This window comes from Erpetoichthys calabaricus, chromosome 6 (genome assembly GCF_900747795.2).
Source record: "Erpetoichthys calabaricus chromosome 6, fErpCal1.3, whole genome shotgun sequence".
NCBI classification, from domain to species: domain Eukaryota; kingdom Metazoa; phylum Chordata; class Cladistia; order Polypteriformes; family Polypteridae; genus Erpetoichthys; species Erpetoichthys calabaricus.
In genome coordinates, this window is record NC_041399.2 from 73574609 (window position 1) to 73589345 (window position 14737).

Below are 14737 nucleotides of genomic sequence, written 5' to 3' on the forward strand. Positions count from 1 at the left end.
GTCTTCATTTTGTTTTTCTTCAGCCATTCAGAGGTGGATTTGCTGGTGTGTTTTGGGTCATTGTCCTGTTGCAGCACCCAAGATCGCTTCAGCTTGAGTTGACGAACAGATGGCCGGACATTCTCCTTCAGGATTTTTTGGTAGACAGTAGAATTCATGGTTCCATCTATCACAGCAAGCCTTCCAGGTCCTGAAGCAGCAAAACAACCCCAGACCATCACACTACCACCACCATATTTTACTGTTGGTATGATGTTCTTTTTCTGAAATGCTGTGTTCCTTTTACGCCAGATGTAACGGGACATTTGCCTTCCAAAAAGTTCAACTTTTGACTCATCAGTCCACAAGGTATTTTCCCAAAAGTCTTGGCAATCATTGAGATGTTTCTTAGCAAAATTGAGACGAGCCCTAATGTTCTTTTTGCTTAACAGTGGTTTGCGTCTTGGAAATCTGCCATGCAGGCCGTTTTTGCCCAGTCTCTTTCTTATGGTGGAGTCGTGAACACTGACCTTAATTGAGGCAAGTGAGGCCTGCAGTTCTTTAGACGTTGTCCTGGGGTCTTTTGTGACCTCTCGGATGAGTCGTCTCTGCGCTCTTGGGGTAATTTTGGTCGGCCGGCCACTCCTGGGAAGGTTCACCACTGTTCCATGTTTTTGCCATTTGTGGATAATGGCTCTCACTGTGGTTCGCTGGAGTCCCAAAGCTTTAGAAATGGCTTTATAACCTTTACCAGACTGATAGATCTCAATTACTTCTGTTCTCATTTGTTCCTGAATTTCTTTGGATCTTGGCATGATGTCTAGCTTTTGAGGTGCTTTTGGTCTACTTCTCTGTGTCAGGCAGCTCCTATTTAAGTGATTTCTTGATTGAAACAGGTGTGGCAGTAATCAGGCCTGGGGGTGGCTACGGAAATTGAACTCATTATTTTTTATTATTTTTTAACAAGGGGGCAATTACTTTTTCACACAGGGCCATGTAGGTTTGGATTTTTTTTCTCCCTAAATAATAAAAACCATCATTTAAAAACTGCATTTTGTGTTTACTTGTGTTATATTTGACTAATGGTTAAATGTGTTTGATGATCAGAAACATTTTGTGTGACAAACATGCAAAAGAATAAGAAATCAGGAAGGGGGCAAATAGTTTTTCACACCACTGTATATTATGATGGCTTTGATATATTTGAAAAGCAGATAAACCAATCTTTCACGAAAATTTCCAGAAATTACATAATCCATTTTTTCTCTTGAAGGCAGGCAGTATTTGATGTAAAACATTGGCAGTAAATGGCACCATCTTTTTACTTAGCTATGTTTATACTAATATAATTTGAATAACTAAAGACAAAGCAGTGTTTCCTCTACCAACACTAATGGGAAGTCTACCCAGTAGCATAACAGCAGCTCTGGATGTGTGTGGGTTGCATTGCAGAATCTAATCTTGAAGTGAAGAAAATTAATTTATCACTGTGAATTTTCGAATGGGGCACTTTCACTTTCAATTTGTTTACCTTCACTCAATGTTTCTGCTCTTAGTCTGCTGTTCTCATGTCAAATTTCTGTCCCAACTTTCCTTAACAACATGTAAATCATGGAAAATTATGCAACATTGAAACATTATGATAACTGAAACAATCTCATAATTCTTCACATGATACAATTCACTGTGGAATAAGATGATGGTGAGATTTTAGTAACTGCAGACCTTTTGAAATTTGAAGCATTTTTGTTTACTTTACAGAAACAAATCACTTTGTGTGCTAAAAATACTTTTTATAAAAACAAGTCCTATACAAAAATAATAGTAAAAGACAGAATGTAACTGCATGTATTAGATCATTAAATCAAAACAGAATATACAGTAGGCATGATGCCATTTTATCCTTTAAATATTGTGGAAAAATAATTTGTATTCTGTATTTAAATATTTATTATATGTAATACCGTTTAAAATGTGCATGCATGTTCTTTTCGTTGTAAAAAAGAAATTCTTCACATTACTTATGACTAGTACTATTTAATTTGTCTTCTCTGAGAAGAACAGACCACCAAAATACAGGCCAGCTATTAATGCTGCATACTAACCAAAATGTTCTAGGGCAGGGGTGGGCAGATTCAGTCTTGGTTTTTAATTGCTCCCAATTAGCAATAACATGCAAATGACAAAAGAGACCAGCATTTCTCCATTTAGCTTGTTTTCATTTACACCAGTGTGTGTATTTATCGTGCACTATTTGGTTTAATTAAACACTTGGAAGGAAAGTGAAGAGAAAAAAGTGAAGCACTGAGAATAACTCGTCTGTTTTAGACTTCAAATCATTTGGAGGATATCCTTAGAAAGGAAAAAAATCTAGGATATGAGAATGACCTGACATGGCACAGTTAAAGCACTAGCAAGCCATGCAATTAAATAATTGACAAGAATTGGTTTTTAATTAAGCAACTGGGTTGCAACAAAAACCTGCAACCACTGCGGCCCTCCAGGACTGAATTTGCCCACCCATGTTCTAGGTGAATCACTGAAATACTGCTAAGGATATGTGATAAGACCCAGAGGCATTTTATTCTATCCTAAATTAGGTTTATCACAATATTTTGAAAACTCTGCTAGATTTCATCCAGACTCTTCCCAATCTCCCCCACCCCATGTATAAAATTAAATTACACCCCTGTGAATTCAAATCTTAATTGATAATTCTGTTTCAATACTGTAAAAAATATGGTTTTTGATTTGCTTGGACAAGTAAGCACTGTGTTAGACTGCTACAAAGAATGTGGTTATCACTACGTATGTGTTTCTGGAGATAATTTAAGCATGTCTCACACACGTCCTTACTTATCTCCTCTTATTTTCTGCAGTTATAACAGGCTAAGCAGAGCTAACCAAAAATTACTTCCTGCTAGCAACAATATCCAGCTCCTACTGGGGAACTGCCAGATTTTCCAAGGCAAGATGAAACAGATTGCCTGAGGCCTGGGTTTGCCTTTGCAACAATTCCTAGTGTGGTGTGCCATGTACAGACTCTGCTGGAGAATTTCTGACTGGACAACTATTGAGAATACTAACAATCTCTACTGTCTCTCCTTAGGAAAATCAGTACCTCTGCTCAGAGGTCTTTCCATTTGTCCAGCTCCTCATCCTATCATAGACAGCGAGCCCTCAGTCATGCAAGGGAATTTCATTTTAGTTGGATACATTCTCAGTCTCATTTTTTCATTCACTACCAACAAGGCATGCATATTGGTGAGTATGAGAATATTGACTTGCTGGTAAGACTGAGAACTTAAAGGAATCTTAAAAAAAGAACTGAAAATGATTTATTTTCTGCTATAGCAAACAGTATCCAGTACCACACTTATAGTTCTGTTGTTACAGCACCAAAACATTATTCTGTTTCATAATCTACTTCTACCCTAACTGTGAATTCATGCTTTTTCTGATATATTTCTTTATCCTTTTTCATATTTCTAAACATAAAAATTTCAATTTTTCAGTTAATTTTGTTTTGTATCTGTGATATAGCATGATGGAAATTTTTCTGCAATGCCATCTTGTTTTTGCTATGGGCACTGCCATTTTCTGCAAAGATGTGAATGCAGGTTGCTAGGCAATTGTCATGTTGAGCAACATTATTGAAGCAAAAATACTTAAGCCTGCTGCTTAGTACATTCACTGTCCGAGTTTGACTATTACTGCTTATGGTATTAAAGTGTGTGGCAAACGGCCAGGGCCCTTGCTCAGCCAGGAAGTCTCTACACTGAAAGGACCAGTGGAGGGAGCGTATGCAGAGCATTACCTCCCCCAGAGCGCTAGATGGTAGCCTCGCAAGGTTGTAGCAGTGCCTCAGACTCCTGCAGGGTGCCATAGCCCTGTTGGGTTTCATGGGCGCCGCCAGGTGGTGCTGCAGCTGCTGCTGAGCCCTTAATTGCAGCACTTCGAACACACCTGGTAATGAAGCAGATCGTTTGTCTCTGGCCGAGTGTATGTACAATGGGAGGTGGAAAAAGCCCATCTACACTTTGTCTTCAATCTCAAAATTGCTTCTACAACTGGAGCTGCCTTGTTTTACAGCATTATGCTACAGCAGTCCTGACGTTTTTCAGCCTCATCTTGGCATCACAGACAAGCTGTATGTTAAAAGGATGAAACTGCTTATGGTTAACAAAAGCAGCTTCATTTTCACTAGTTGCATATTTTGCAATACATAACATTATACTGGGAAAACCAGACATAGGTGAAAATTGTGTTTTTATGTTGACCCATATACAATCACCATAAGGAAACTGAATGTAGTGCCTCATCGGTCAGTGTAAGGCGTCCAAGCCCAGTGGACATGATGGATCTGCAGCTTGGCCAAAATATTCCTGTTAGTCAGTTCCCTCTCATATATGCCTTTTCCCAGAAAGTATACCCTTGTTAAAACCTGGTACAGGTATAGATAGATTTCTGGCAGTATGACCATTTGCACACTCTTCAAGTAGAACCAATGAAGCCATGTTGTGCCAAACCATTAAGCTATGAAGAGGAAATGAGATTTATTGCTTTTTGTATGCAGGGAATGAAGCACACCTATGATTTTATTTAATACAATTCTTGACAAAAGGCGATTACTTAGGTTTCCAATCTTGAAAACTGACAACAGGTAGCCAATATAAACTGAAGAAAAACCAAGTAAATTGTTCTATGCAAATAATACTACACTAGCCCTCTAAACAGGCAACTACAAAAGTGTCCAGACAAAGATGTTTGGTTTGTTTTTCCCCCCCTCATTCGTTCAGCATTTCGATTTACTTAAGAAATGGATTCACTCATGTTACTTATATTCTAGCAACTTTATCTGACATACTGACTGACGTTCATACCAATGGGCAAATCACGTAAGGCTTGGATAGTAAAAAATAAAAGTCTAGACTATCTCAATTATTTTGCTGAACTTTATTTTCCCAAGTTAGCTGTTTAGAAAATGCTAGGAAATTGAGATGATTTTTGAAATAGAGAAGCTATTCTCCATCAAAGCTGAGGAAATACTTATTAACCCCAGTTATCCCCATGCATAATTGTGTGCCAGTTTCACAGATGAAGATTGTCACCAACAAAAACAGTGCAACACTCTGGCGTCTGTCAAGCAGTGATGAAGCCAAGGGAGACAAGATGTTTGCTGCTTGAATGTGGAAATTGTGTTTATACACATACTGCTTCGCATTTGGTTTCCCATTTCTGATCAATACTATTGTTTATATATCAGTTGCATCTTCGTGATTTGAGTACATTGTGCAACATAATAAACAGAAAACATTCCAAACATGACCACTACAGCTTATCAATTTATTTTCTTTTACAGAAAAAAAAAAAAAAAAAAAAAGTTTCTAATGGCTGAAACCTATTCTTCTGGGAAATTACACTGATATGTATGAAGGAGGGAATATCAGTAAATTCATGAGATAATTATCCAACATACAGTACTTCACAGGTTACATGGGTGAATGGAACAATTTTCTGGTGTAAAGAGAGGAAGGAACATTAAATTCTATGTGCAGAAAATTGGTTATTGATTTATTAATAATGCACAGCTCAGACATCCCAATAATATTTACTTCAGTTTGTACTTTAGCTGTATTTTCTTTACTGTAATAGGGTTGCCATTGGAGAGCTTATCCAATTGAGATCTCAGCCACCACAACGGGTGCAACCGCTTGGAATTATTCCAACAATGGCTTTCTGAAGGGAGTATTTCTTAAGAGTAGTGTTGGATTGGTCCTACCATTTGGACCACAGTACCACGACCAAAACGGTAACGAAGCAAAAACAGATAACTAAACCAGTCTCATGACAGTCTAGGCTCCACCAAACAATCATGTGCCTTCCTGCTTTGCGGCACTCTGCAAATCAATAAGGACTGTGGGCAAGAAGGACCCTTGTAGTATCCATCAAGTTTATATGCATATGTGTATTCAAAGAGCAGGGTGGGAGACGCCCCTTGTGCTGGATATGCTACAGTATATATTTCTAGGGGGTGGGAATTGAGATCACGCTAGTAAATGAATGAGAGTGAGGTGCTTCAAAACTACTAATTTACTTCTACAACGAAATTAACAAAATGCTAGTACTGTAACTTTTTAAAAATTGAATTTTTCAATACTATATACTGCACAACCCTACTTAAGTGCTCAGGGCTCCTTCAAAGTACTCTTTGCAACTCTAACAATGTCCTATTTCAACATTTCCATACCCTTGAGTGAACAATCAGGACATAATCCCACCTACTCAAACTGTCAAACATTTTTAAAGGACCTTGGACATCACCGCCACCTTCTTGTCCCACTATTTTTACTTAGTCGATTTGAAGACCCTCTTACTAACATTGCATAGAGGCCTAATTTTATTTAATACTGGCATTTAACAATGGATTCCATGGTTTTTGTCACGATAGGCACTAAAGTCTTTTTTCAGCTAGTTTCTCACAATATATTCATTAAAATGGGCCTTAATAAAGGAAAACCTAGCATCTTTTGGCAGGCATTGCACTTGATATCCAAGCCTTCACGTTGCAGATAAACATTTCCATCTAACTTCTTAGGGCTGATTCTAATTGGCTACAAGCATTAAATGGTCACTAGGCACCTACCAAAAAATGGGCCTCTGTTCCTACTCCAAAAAAGGTTTCTAGGCTTTTGTGTGACCAGTCATGAGGAATGGTTTTTAATCATTCTGCATTTGGCAAAGATTATCTTACCAGAAGCACAAACCTCATGGCAACATAGATAAAGAATCTCTAGGGCAACAAGCCTCTCCATAACTTAAAAGTACATGTTCTAGTTGGTGCTGCTTCTTATTCGTAACAGGAATGTTTAGAATATCTCCCCGGTGAATTATATTTTTGCCCAGAACAGTATCTTTTGTATGTTTCTTTTATGTGAAAAAAGGCATATTATAATAAAAAAATTCCTGGAATGAGACGTGACTTTTTCAGAGAGATACTTTCATGTCCCGCGAGATGAGACTTTGTGCAAAGAGATTTAACCATGCCCAGGGCCGGAAATAAAAGATAAAGAGTAGATGAAAAAGTAGAACATCGTAAAGCATTCCAAAATGTTGGCACGATACTCATGCAGAGCAGGTTAAAGATAATGAAAGTACTAAAATTTGAAAGTCTCAAAAATTAGTAAAGATCGCACTAGTGCAAACAAACGGAAATTACTCGGTGAAATAACGGAACAGTGAAAAGACATCGAATATATTGTTCAGATTTAAACTTTAAGTCGGAGACTTTTAGATCGTCTAATTCGCGTTGCCACCACGGAAAAGTAGTGTTTCTTCCCAATGAAGAGGCATATCCGCAAGAGTTGAGATTTGTTGTTTGGTGAAAGTGAAATACACATACGCGAGCAGCAGAGACGTGAAGTGCCTGGTGCATAGCGCAGTGTGGGGGGGATGGCAGGCCAAGCACCCTAGTGTTTCTTATAAGAAAATTGTGAATGGAAGACCAATTTTTTTTCTCCTAAATAAGACATTAAAATACATACTCTTTTTCTTGTCAACTAATAAACAAACCAAACAGTGAATAAAAAAATCAAAACAATCATTGGAATTTGTGAAACATTTAAAACCCATGACTCTGAAGTTAGTACTTCTATTTTTTATCCTGTTACACATTTCACACAAATACGAAAAAAAATACTTTTGATAAGTCTATAATTATACTGTATGCCTATACTGCATCATGGAAGCAACAGACATAAATGATAATGCATTTACTCTAAAAATACTAATTATTTGAACCAAATGTTTTGTGTTACAAAGGAAATCACCATCTATATGGCTTTATTTCACTATTTAAGCCAGCGGCCATACCACATGCACTTCAAAACAAGTCATTAACCTGATGAAGCTCAGAACGTTGGGCCTGACCAATACTTGGATGGCGGACCATCTAGGAAATGTTTGGGTTGGTACTGGAAAAGGTGTTGATGAGACCAGCAGGGGGTGCTTACCTTGTTGTCTTAATATGGATCCCAGATCCCCAGTGCAGTGATGATAGGATGGTGCCATTTTTACAGCACAGACCTTCGAATGAGATGTAAAACTGGTGTCTTGACTATCTGTGGTCATTGAAGAGCCTGCTCTTTATGAAGGATGCCCAGGGGTGTCTCCCGATGTCAAGGCTAAACTGCCATCCATGGCCTTGTCATTCTGGTCCCCCTAATCATCCCCTGTCTCTTACTGTCCATCTTTCACCACTTCACTAGCTAATAGCTCATGTTTGGTGAGCATACTGTTGCATCATCTAGGGGGATGCTACACATTAGTGGTGGTTGAAGCAGCTTCCCATTCACTGTGAAAAAAGCGCTTTCAGTAGTGAGAAAAGCGTTCCACAAATGTAAAGAACTATTATTATTAATATTATTATGTAGTTTAAGGCACAAGGTCAATTAATAAAACCATTCTTCTTAACCTAGAAAGTCTCAAAGATGTCCGTTAGAAAAAAAACTCAGTGGCATCTAATGGAAACACTTCAAATGTTCTGTAAAGAACTTCAAATTGCAAGCAACACAATCAGTTTATCATTGCCAGATTTACATACTCTTTTCTGAGGACATTATATAACTTCTGTGATGAAATAGAACTGTAATAAAAAGTTATTGTTAAAAAAAATAAAAATAATGAACCTACAGCAAATAACCTCAGAAAAAACTCAACTGTCTGGCAATAAAGTGTCTTTTTTTAGTTGTCTGTTCAACATTTCTAGTCGTTCTAAATTTACATAGATCACCGTAGGCACAGAACACACATGAAATGTATGTGTTCCAAATAACACTATACTGTATTATTTACCCTATACAACTCCAGGGCACCTCACTCCCAGATAAACAAGACTTGAGCTGGGAGAACTTTTGCCCTTTCTGTGGCGATGGAGGGATGGGACAGCAGACTGCTTCCTGCTTGTGCTCATCGACACATTTACGAAAAAAAGACGCTGATGGAGAGGTGTGAAGGAATTTAAAGGTGGGCCGGAATTACAAGTTTATTCATAGGCTTCAGGGATTCTAGTGTTAAAGAAATATGGTATTGGTCCAAATGAAATTCGATCACAAAAAATGCCATTTCTGGCTCAACAGGTTGTATTTTATTTTATTTTATACAACTGACTTGAGGTGAAAGGTCAGCATAACCTCACAATTTGGAGAATTTGGGTAGCTTTATTTTTGCTGAACTGACTCAGTTTTCCTGTCTGTCTATGAGCAGGTGAATGCAGCATTCTTTCAAGCTTTTCTGATGACTCCCATTGTCCTTCCCACCTTAACCATTTCAGGTCATTATGTATACATCCTTATGCACTGTATGATGGCATACAGACATGTGAAAATAAACTAAGTACACCACATAAAATGTTAAAACGTGGACATATCAGGATATCAATTAGATTAGATAAAATAAGCACTATTAATGCCAAGGGGAAACTTAGATGCTTACAGAAACAGAAACATAAAAAAAGATAAAGATTCTCAGTATAGATAATACAATAAAATAATCAATAAATAAATAAATAAAAATAAATGTGTATTGTACCAAAATAAATTAATGTAGTTAGTCCAGAAAGAATCACTGACTTGCCTGATAGCAGCAGTCAGAAAGGTTTCCCCAGAGGCTCTTAGCACACCATGGAGGAATAAGCCTATGGCTAAAAGTGCTCCAAGACAGTATCACCTGGAGGAGGATGGAGGGTTATTTTTTATGATGGCATTCAGTTTTGCTACCATCCTCTTATCCACAACAGATTCCATTATGTACAGGGTTAGCTCTGTGATGGCACTGGCTTTCCTGACGAGTTGTTTTTTTTTAATCCACAACAAAGTATGCATATTGTAATGTTATCTTACTTATATCATGGCAAATGACAAATGGGTATGAGTAACTTTTGGCTTTCTTGCCATCACTGCCCCAGTTACTTTACAGCTAGTGCTACTATTTACCTTGCTTGCTTTATTGACTTGTGGCACAATTTCATTATATTTCTCACTAATGTGTGTTTGTGTGCAGACCAATTGACTAAAAGTGGCCAAGGGAGAGGGAGTATAATATTCTTATGAGTGGGTGACCAACATGATAAGGAGATGCACTTCAAATATTTTGCACATCTGCCTTACGCTTTGATGACCTATTGCATCATATCCAGCCCTTCATTCATCATTTTAGTAACTACATAACAAGCCTCTTCAAAATTTACCATTTAGGGTATACGGCATCATGCCCACATTGCAGCAAAGTTAGAAAGAAATCCTATGTGCAACACACAGCAAAAATCCAGCATGTGTTGTCGTATCTAATGTCTTTTTTTGCAGTACTGCCCTCGTAACCAATGTACATATGTCAAGTATAAACCAGGCTTTAGAAGGTGGTTACAACAGTCTGGTGCATTATAAGCAGCCGTCTTTAAAAGCAACACCAAGCTTAAGATTGCAGATAAAGAACTGGGTCTTTTGTTTCCGGTATCTTGCAGGGTTTTGCGAGTCTGTTGTTTGGTTCCTGGGAACTAAAAACTGGTAGTCCTGGGAGCCCGGACTACTGATTTGTTCACCCCTGTAAATTAATCTAACATTAGAAATCAGCAGCACAGATTAGGTTTATATGAGATTTATGCCAGGAGAATACCTTTGCTCTCCAGAAAGAACATCAGGGCAAGATGTAAAGTTTGTCCATGAACATCTAGGCTAAGTCTAGGACTTCTGGAACATTGCCTCTGGACAAGGTTAAGACCGGGTTAATTGACCACAGTACCAGAAGACAAATTTGACAAAAACTATGGACCGCATTTGACCACAAGAACCTGACAAAAACTGTTGAGCACAGTGGTAGAGATGTTATGGTTTGGGTCATGAGCAGATCACCATCAAAGTATCCACTATGAATTCTCCATTTTATCAGAGGGTTCTTGAGGATATTGTGAGAGCATGTGTCAGAAGATTGAATCTCAACAGAAAGCAAAACTTGTAACATGGCAATGAACTTAAACATAACAGTAAACCCACCAATGTATGCTTGAAAAGAAAGAAATGTCAGAGACTGGAACTGAATCCCATTGAGATATTGTGGGGGGAATTCTAACAGGCTGTGGATGCAAGACACCCCTCAAGCATCACACAACTGAAAGAATTCTGCATAGAACAGTGGGAAAAACTCTCCCAGCTGATGTCAAAGACTGGTAGACTGCTTTAGGAAATGTTTACCTGAGGTTATTTCTGCCAAAGGGGGCAATACCAGCAATTACAGCAAAGGGTGTACTTATTTTAGCAACAGATGAAAATGGCATACCAGTTTTCATTGAAAGAAATATTGCAAAATCAAATATTCTTTTATTCTTCCAATTTTGTCACCTTTATCTATGTAAATATACTGTTGAAATGAAGCTCAAATCTTGACATAGCCACATATGTTACAATGGAAAAAAACATTTCATGGGGTGTATTTCCTCACATGACTGTATATCATCCTTTGCAGTACATGGTCTTCTCTCTGTCCTAGGGCCTTGCTGGATGTACTCTTGCCTGTTGCCAACCATATCCGTTTGCCATTGTACTGCTGAATAGGCAATCCATAACAGAAGAAACAACAATGAAAATAGACATTTCTAGACAATACCTTATGTATTCACCTTGATTAAGAAACTGGCTTGAATGAGACCCTGCAGCAACATGCTAAATAGGCCTGTATCAGACTGGAGTTCCTACATGTAATCCTGGAATACTGCCACAAATGCTGCTTTTTGATAAAATTTTTTTTATTTAGAGACCAATTCTTGCTGTTAGTTAACATCCTTGTTTATCATTTCAACTCCCATCTGCGGAAATTTGAAATAATGAGAATATACTGTTAAATATGTTTCTCTTAATTTCAATGGAATTAATATTGCTGTCAATCCAGCATGTATAGAGGATGCATAAATCAAGTGTTGTTGGATATCTTCATACAATGAATTATTATTATTATTATACACAAGATTTTACCTACCTATTATATCTATATACAGTATATATTCATTATTTCAGTATTATGAATTTAGTTTCCAAGTATTTTGGTGCACAATCCACCAAAGTCTGAGTGGGATTTAATTCCCATGCTTGGATCCTAAAGATGTGTAATGCATGTTTACCACACATTCTAAAATACAACATAAGAGTAAGTATGATTTTTCCAAAGACACATTTTGCCTCCTGTCTTGTTTTTGATTTTCAAGGACAGGATATTAAGGCAAAACCAAGGCCTGAAGAGTACCTTGTTGCAATACTTCAGGATATTGAGGATTGCATAGCTGTTTAAAGGTAATTTGCCTGGAGGCACCACACACTGAATTGGTACAGAATCTCAACTCAGGATGAAGATAATCACCCAAATCTGACACCTTAGTCCTGTAATATAGACCAGTGGCTAGCCAATCTTAGACTTTGGTTTGGCATCATTTATCTTAAATGAAGACATTTTTACAAATAAGAATAGGAGCGATCTTAAATCTGACCAACAGATTGGTTCAGCTTCAGCCACTGGTGAGCTTTATGAGCACAATATACTGAACAGTTCCCAGAAGATGTTTTCAATTTATAAGTCACTCAACATTTACATCCTCAGCCATTGCCACAATCTATGAATGGCATCCAAAAGGATCAAAATTATTGAACAAAACCTTTGAAATTAACCTGCTTGATGTGATGCTATGTGACAGTGTAAGGAGTTCAACAATATAAGAATGATAATAATCCAGTCCAAGGTCTGCATTGCCCAAATTGAGGCACCAGGCACCTATGACTGGGGATCCCAAAAAATACTGGAAATATGAAATCTCTTGTCTCTCCTGGAATTTTCTTAGGAGGAAACAGAGAATACTGTTAGGGAAAAGGTGGTCTAGGCTGGCCCACACAATGTATTTTCACTGTAGTGCTTACATGGGCAAATAGTGAGGGTGTCAATGACTAAATTAGGAAGACTGTTTATTTTTCATTATATACCCTGTATTCATTTCATTGTATTTTGATAAGGTATGGCACAAAAGCAATACGTGTTGTACTGTAGAGAAACATAATAAGGTGATCTGTGCATGAAAATGGAAAAAACAGAGAATTAATGAGTGAAGAGGTGGTGGAGATGAGCTCCAGTGGGAGGCTGAGGAAGATGTGGTTCACTTAAATATCTAACGATATGAAAACAAAGAGTCTCACACCAAAAGATGTTGAGGACTATGGTAGAGTGAACAAAAAAGATTTGGGACAACCGGCTAATCTAGGTAATCACAGGAAATTACACTTAAATCAATGATGACAATGCAATTTTGCAATCACTGTATAGCTCTCATTATGGAAAATGGAGTTAACAAAAACATTAAAGTTGGACAAAAACATTAAAGAATTTGTCCTCCACTACTAACAAGATTGGATTAAAAAGCAACAGCCAGAATAGTAGTCAATGTGAGAATCTGTAAACCATGGTTAAGATGACAAAACTACTAACTAGTGATGTTTCTTTAAATTGTTCTGGAATTTAAATTTCAGCCAAAGCACTCACCCGATTGTGGGGCTGATGTTGTGGTCGAAATGATCCTGCACGAAACGGCAAACAACACTTGATTTCCCCACCCCTGTGTCCTAGAAAAGAAAGACAAAAGTGATAAAAAAAAAAAAAGGGTTAGAGCAAGTGAAAACGAAGACACAGATGGCTCCCCTAATGAAAGCGCCCTTGTGGAGTTGAGCGCTGACGCTCTGTAGTGAGGAACTATGTGAAAACTTGCTTAACGCTGAAGTGGTCTGCTCGTCAATGTTTCCAAAAAGACCTGATGCGGCAAGATTTTTTTTCTTTGCTGCTTGCCAGTCCCATTAAAACAAGCGAAAAAGAAGAACAAAACGTAAAACGGTGGTTGAGTAAACCGTACTAAGCACTCTGAAGCAATACTTTACAGAGTTGGGAGCAAAATCCCGTGTTTTAATACAGGCTTATACAACTTAATAACGTAAACAAGCCCCTTCCCTTCTGAGCAGCACATCACTCGCCCCAGAGCTGGGCCCTGACGCAATAATCGTACTATTAACGGACGGCATCTCCGTTTTCACAGCATACCGATTATTTACGTCCAGTACTTAATCGCAACTTTCCGGTTGGACAAGAAATTGTATTCTTTAAAGAAAGGAAACCTTTAACCAAGTATAAGTTGAATAATATACTCAATCACCCCCGAAAAAAGCTAAAAGAGACAGTCATTAAAGCACTATAATATCAACGCATTAATAAATAAATCCGCAAATCTGCCGGAACAAGCGTCCGAACCGAAATCCTTACCTTAATGAATTGCCTGTATGTTTCTGTGTAAAATGCCAACCGATTCCAAAGTACAAAGCAATAAAAAAAAATCGACTGAACGAAGGGCTTGTTTTTAAAAGAACTGAAGTTTACTGCTACTTACCCCTAGTAAACAGACTTTTAGTTCTCTTATAGCCATAACGCTGTCACCGAACGAGCAGCATGCCCGAGAAGTCTTCACCACTTTGGTCTTCTATCCATGATCAGCCTTTCACGCTTTCTTCCCCTTCTTTCGTGTCTTTCCTCGGACGCAAGTCGCTTCCCTATAGTGCCCTCCTAACGGAAACCAAAGGGAAGCGGCTCGAGCCCAGCAAGCTTCACATGGCGCGTGCGCCTCTTCAGCTCGTCTCCGCTTCGCCGGCTCTCCCTGGTGCAGGTCATTTTGCGCGCGACACAT

General features: G+C 38.1%; 1 protein-coding gene across 1 annotated transcript in view; it reads right to left on the reverse strand.

The window, feature by feature from the left end:
* rab31 (RAB31, member RAS oncogene family) overlaps window positions 1-14706 on the reverse strand; it is a 48144-nt gene extending 33438 nt beyond the window's left edge. Inside the window, exons 1-2 of the mRNA XM_028803695.2 lie at window positions 14444-14706; window positions 13552-13631 (exon numbers count right to left, since the gene is read on the reverse strand). Coding sequence (XP_028659528.1) covers window positions 13552-13631; window positions 14444-14479 — 116 coding nt within the window. The 5' untranslated portion in view covers window positions 14480-14706. The remainder of the gene's footprint in view (window positions 1-13551; window positions 13632-14443) is intronic.
* Window positions 14707-14737: the final 31 nt, after the last annotated feature.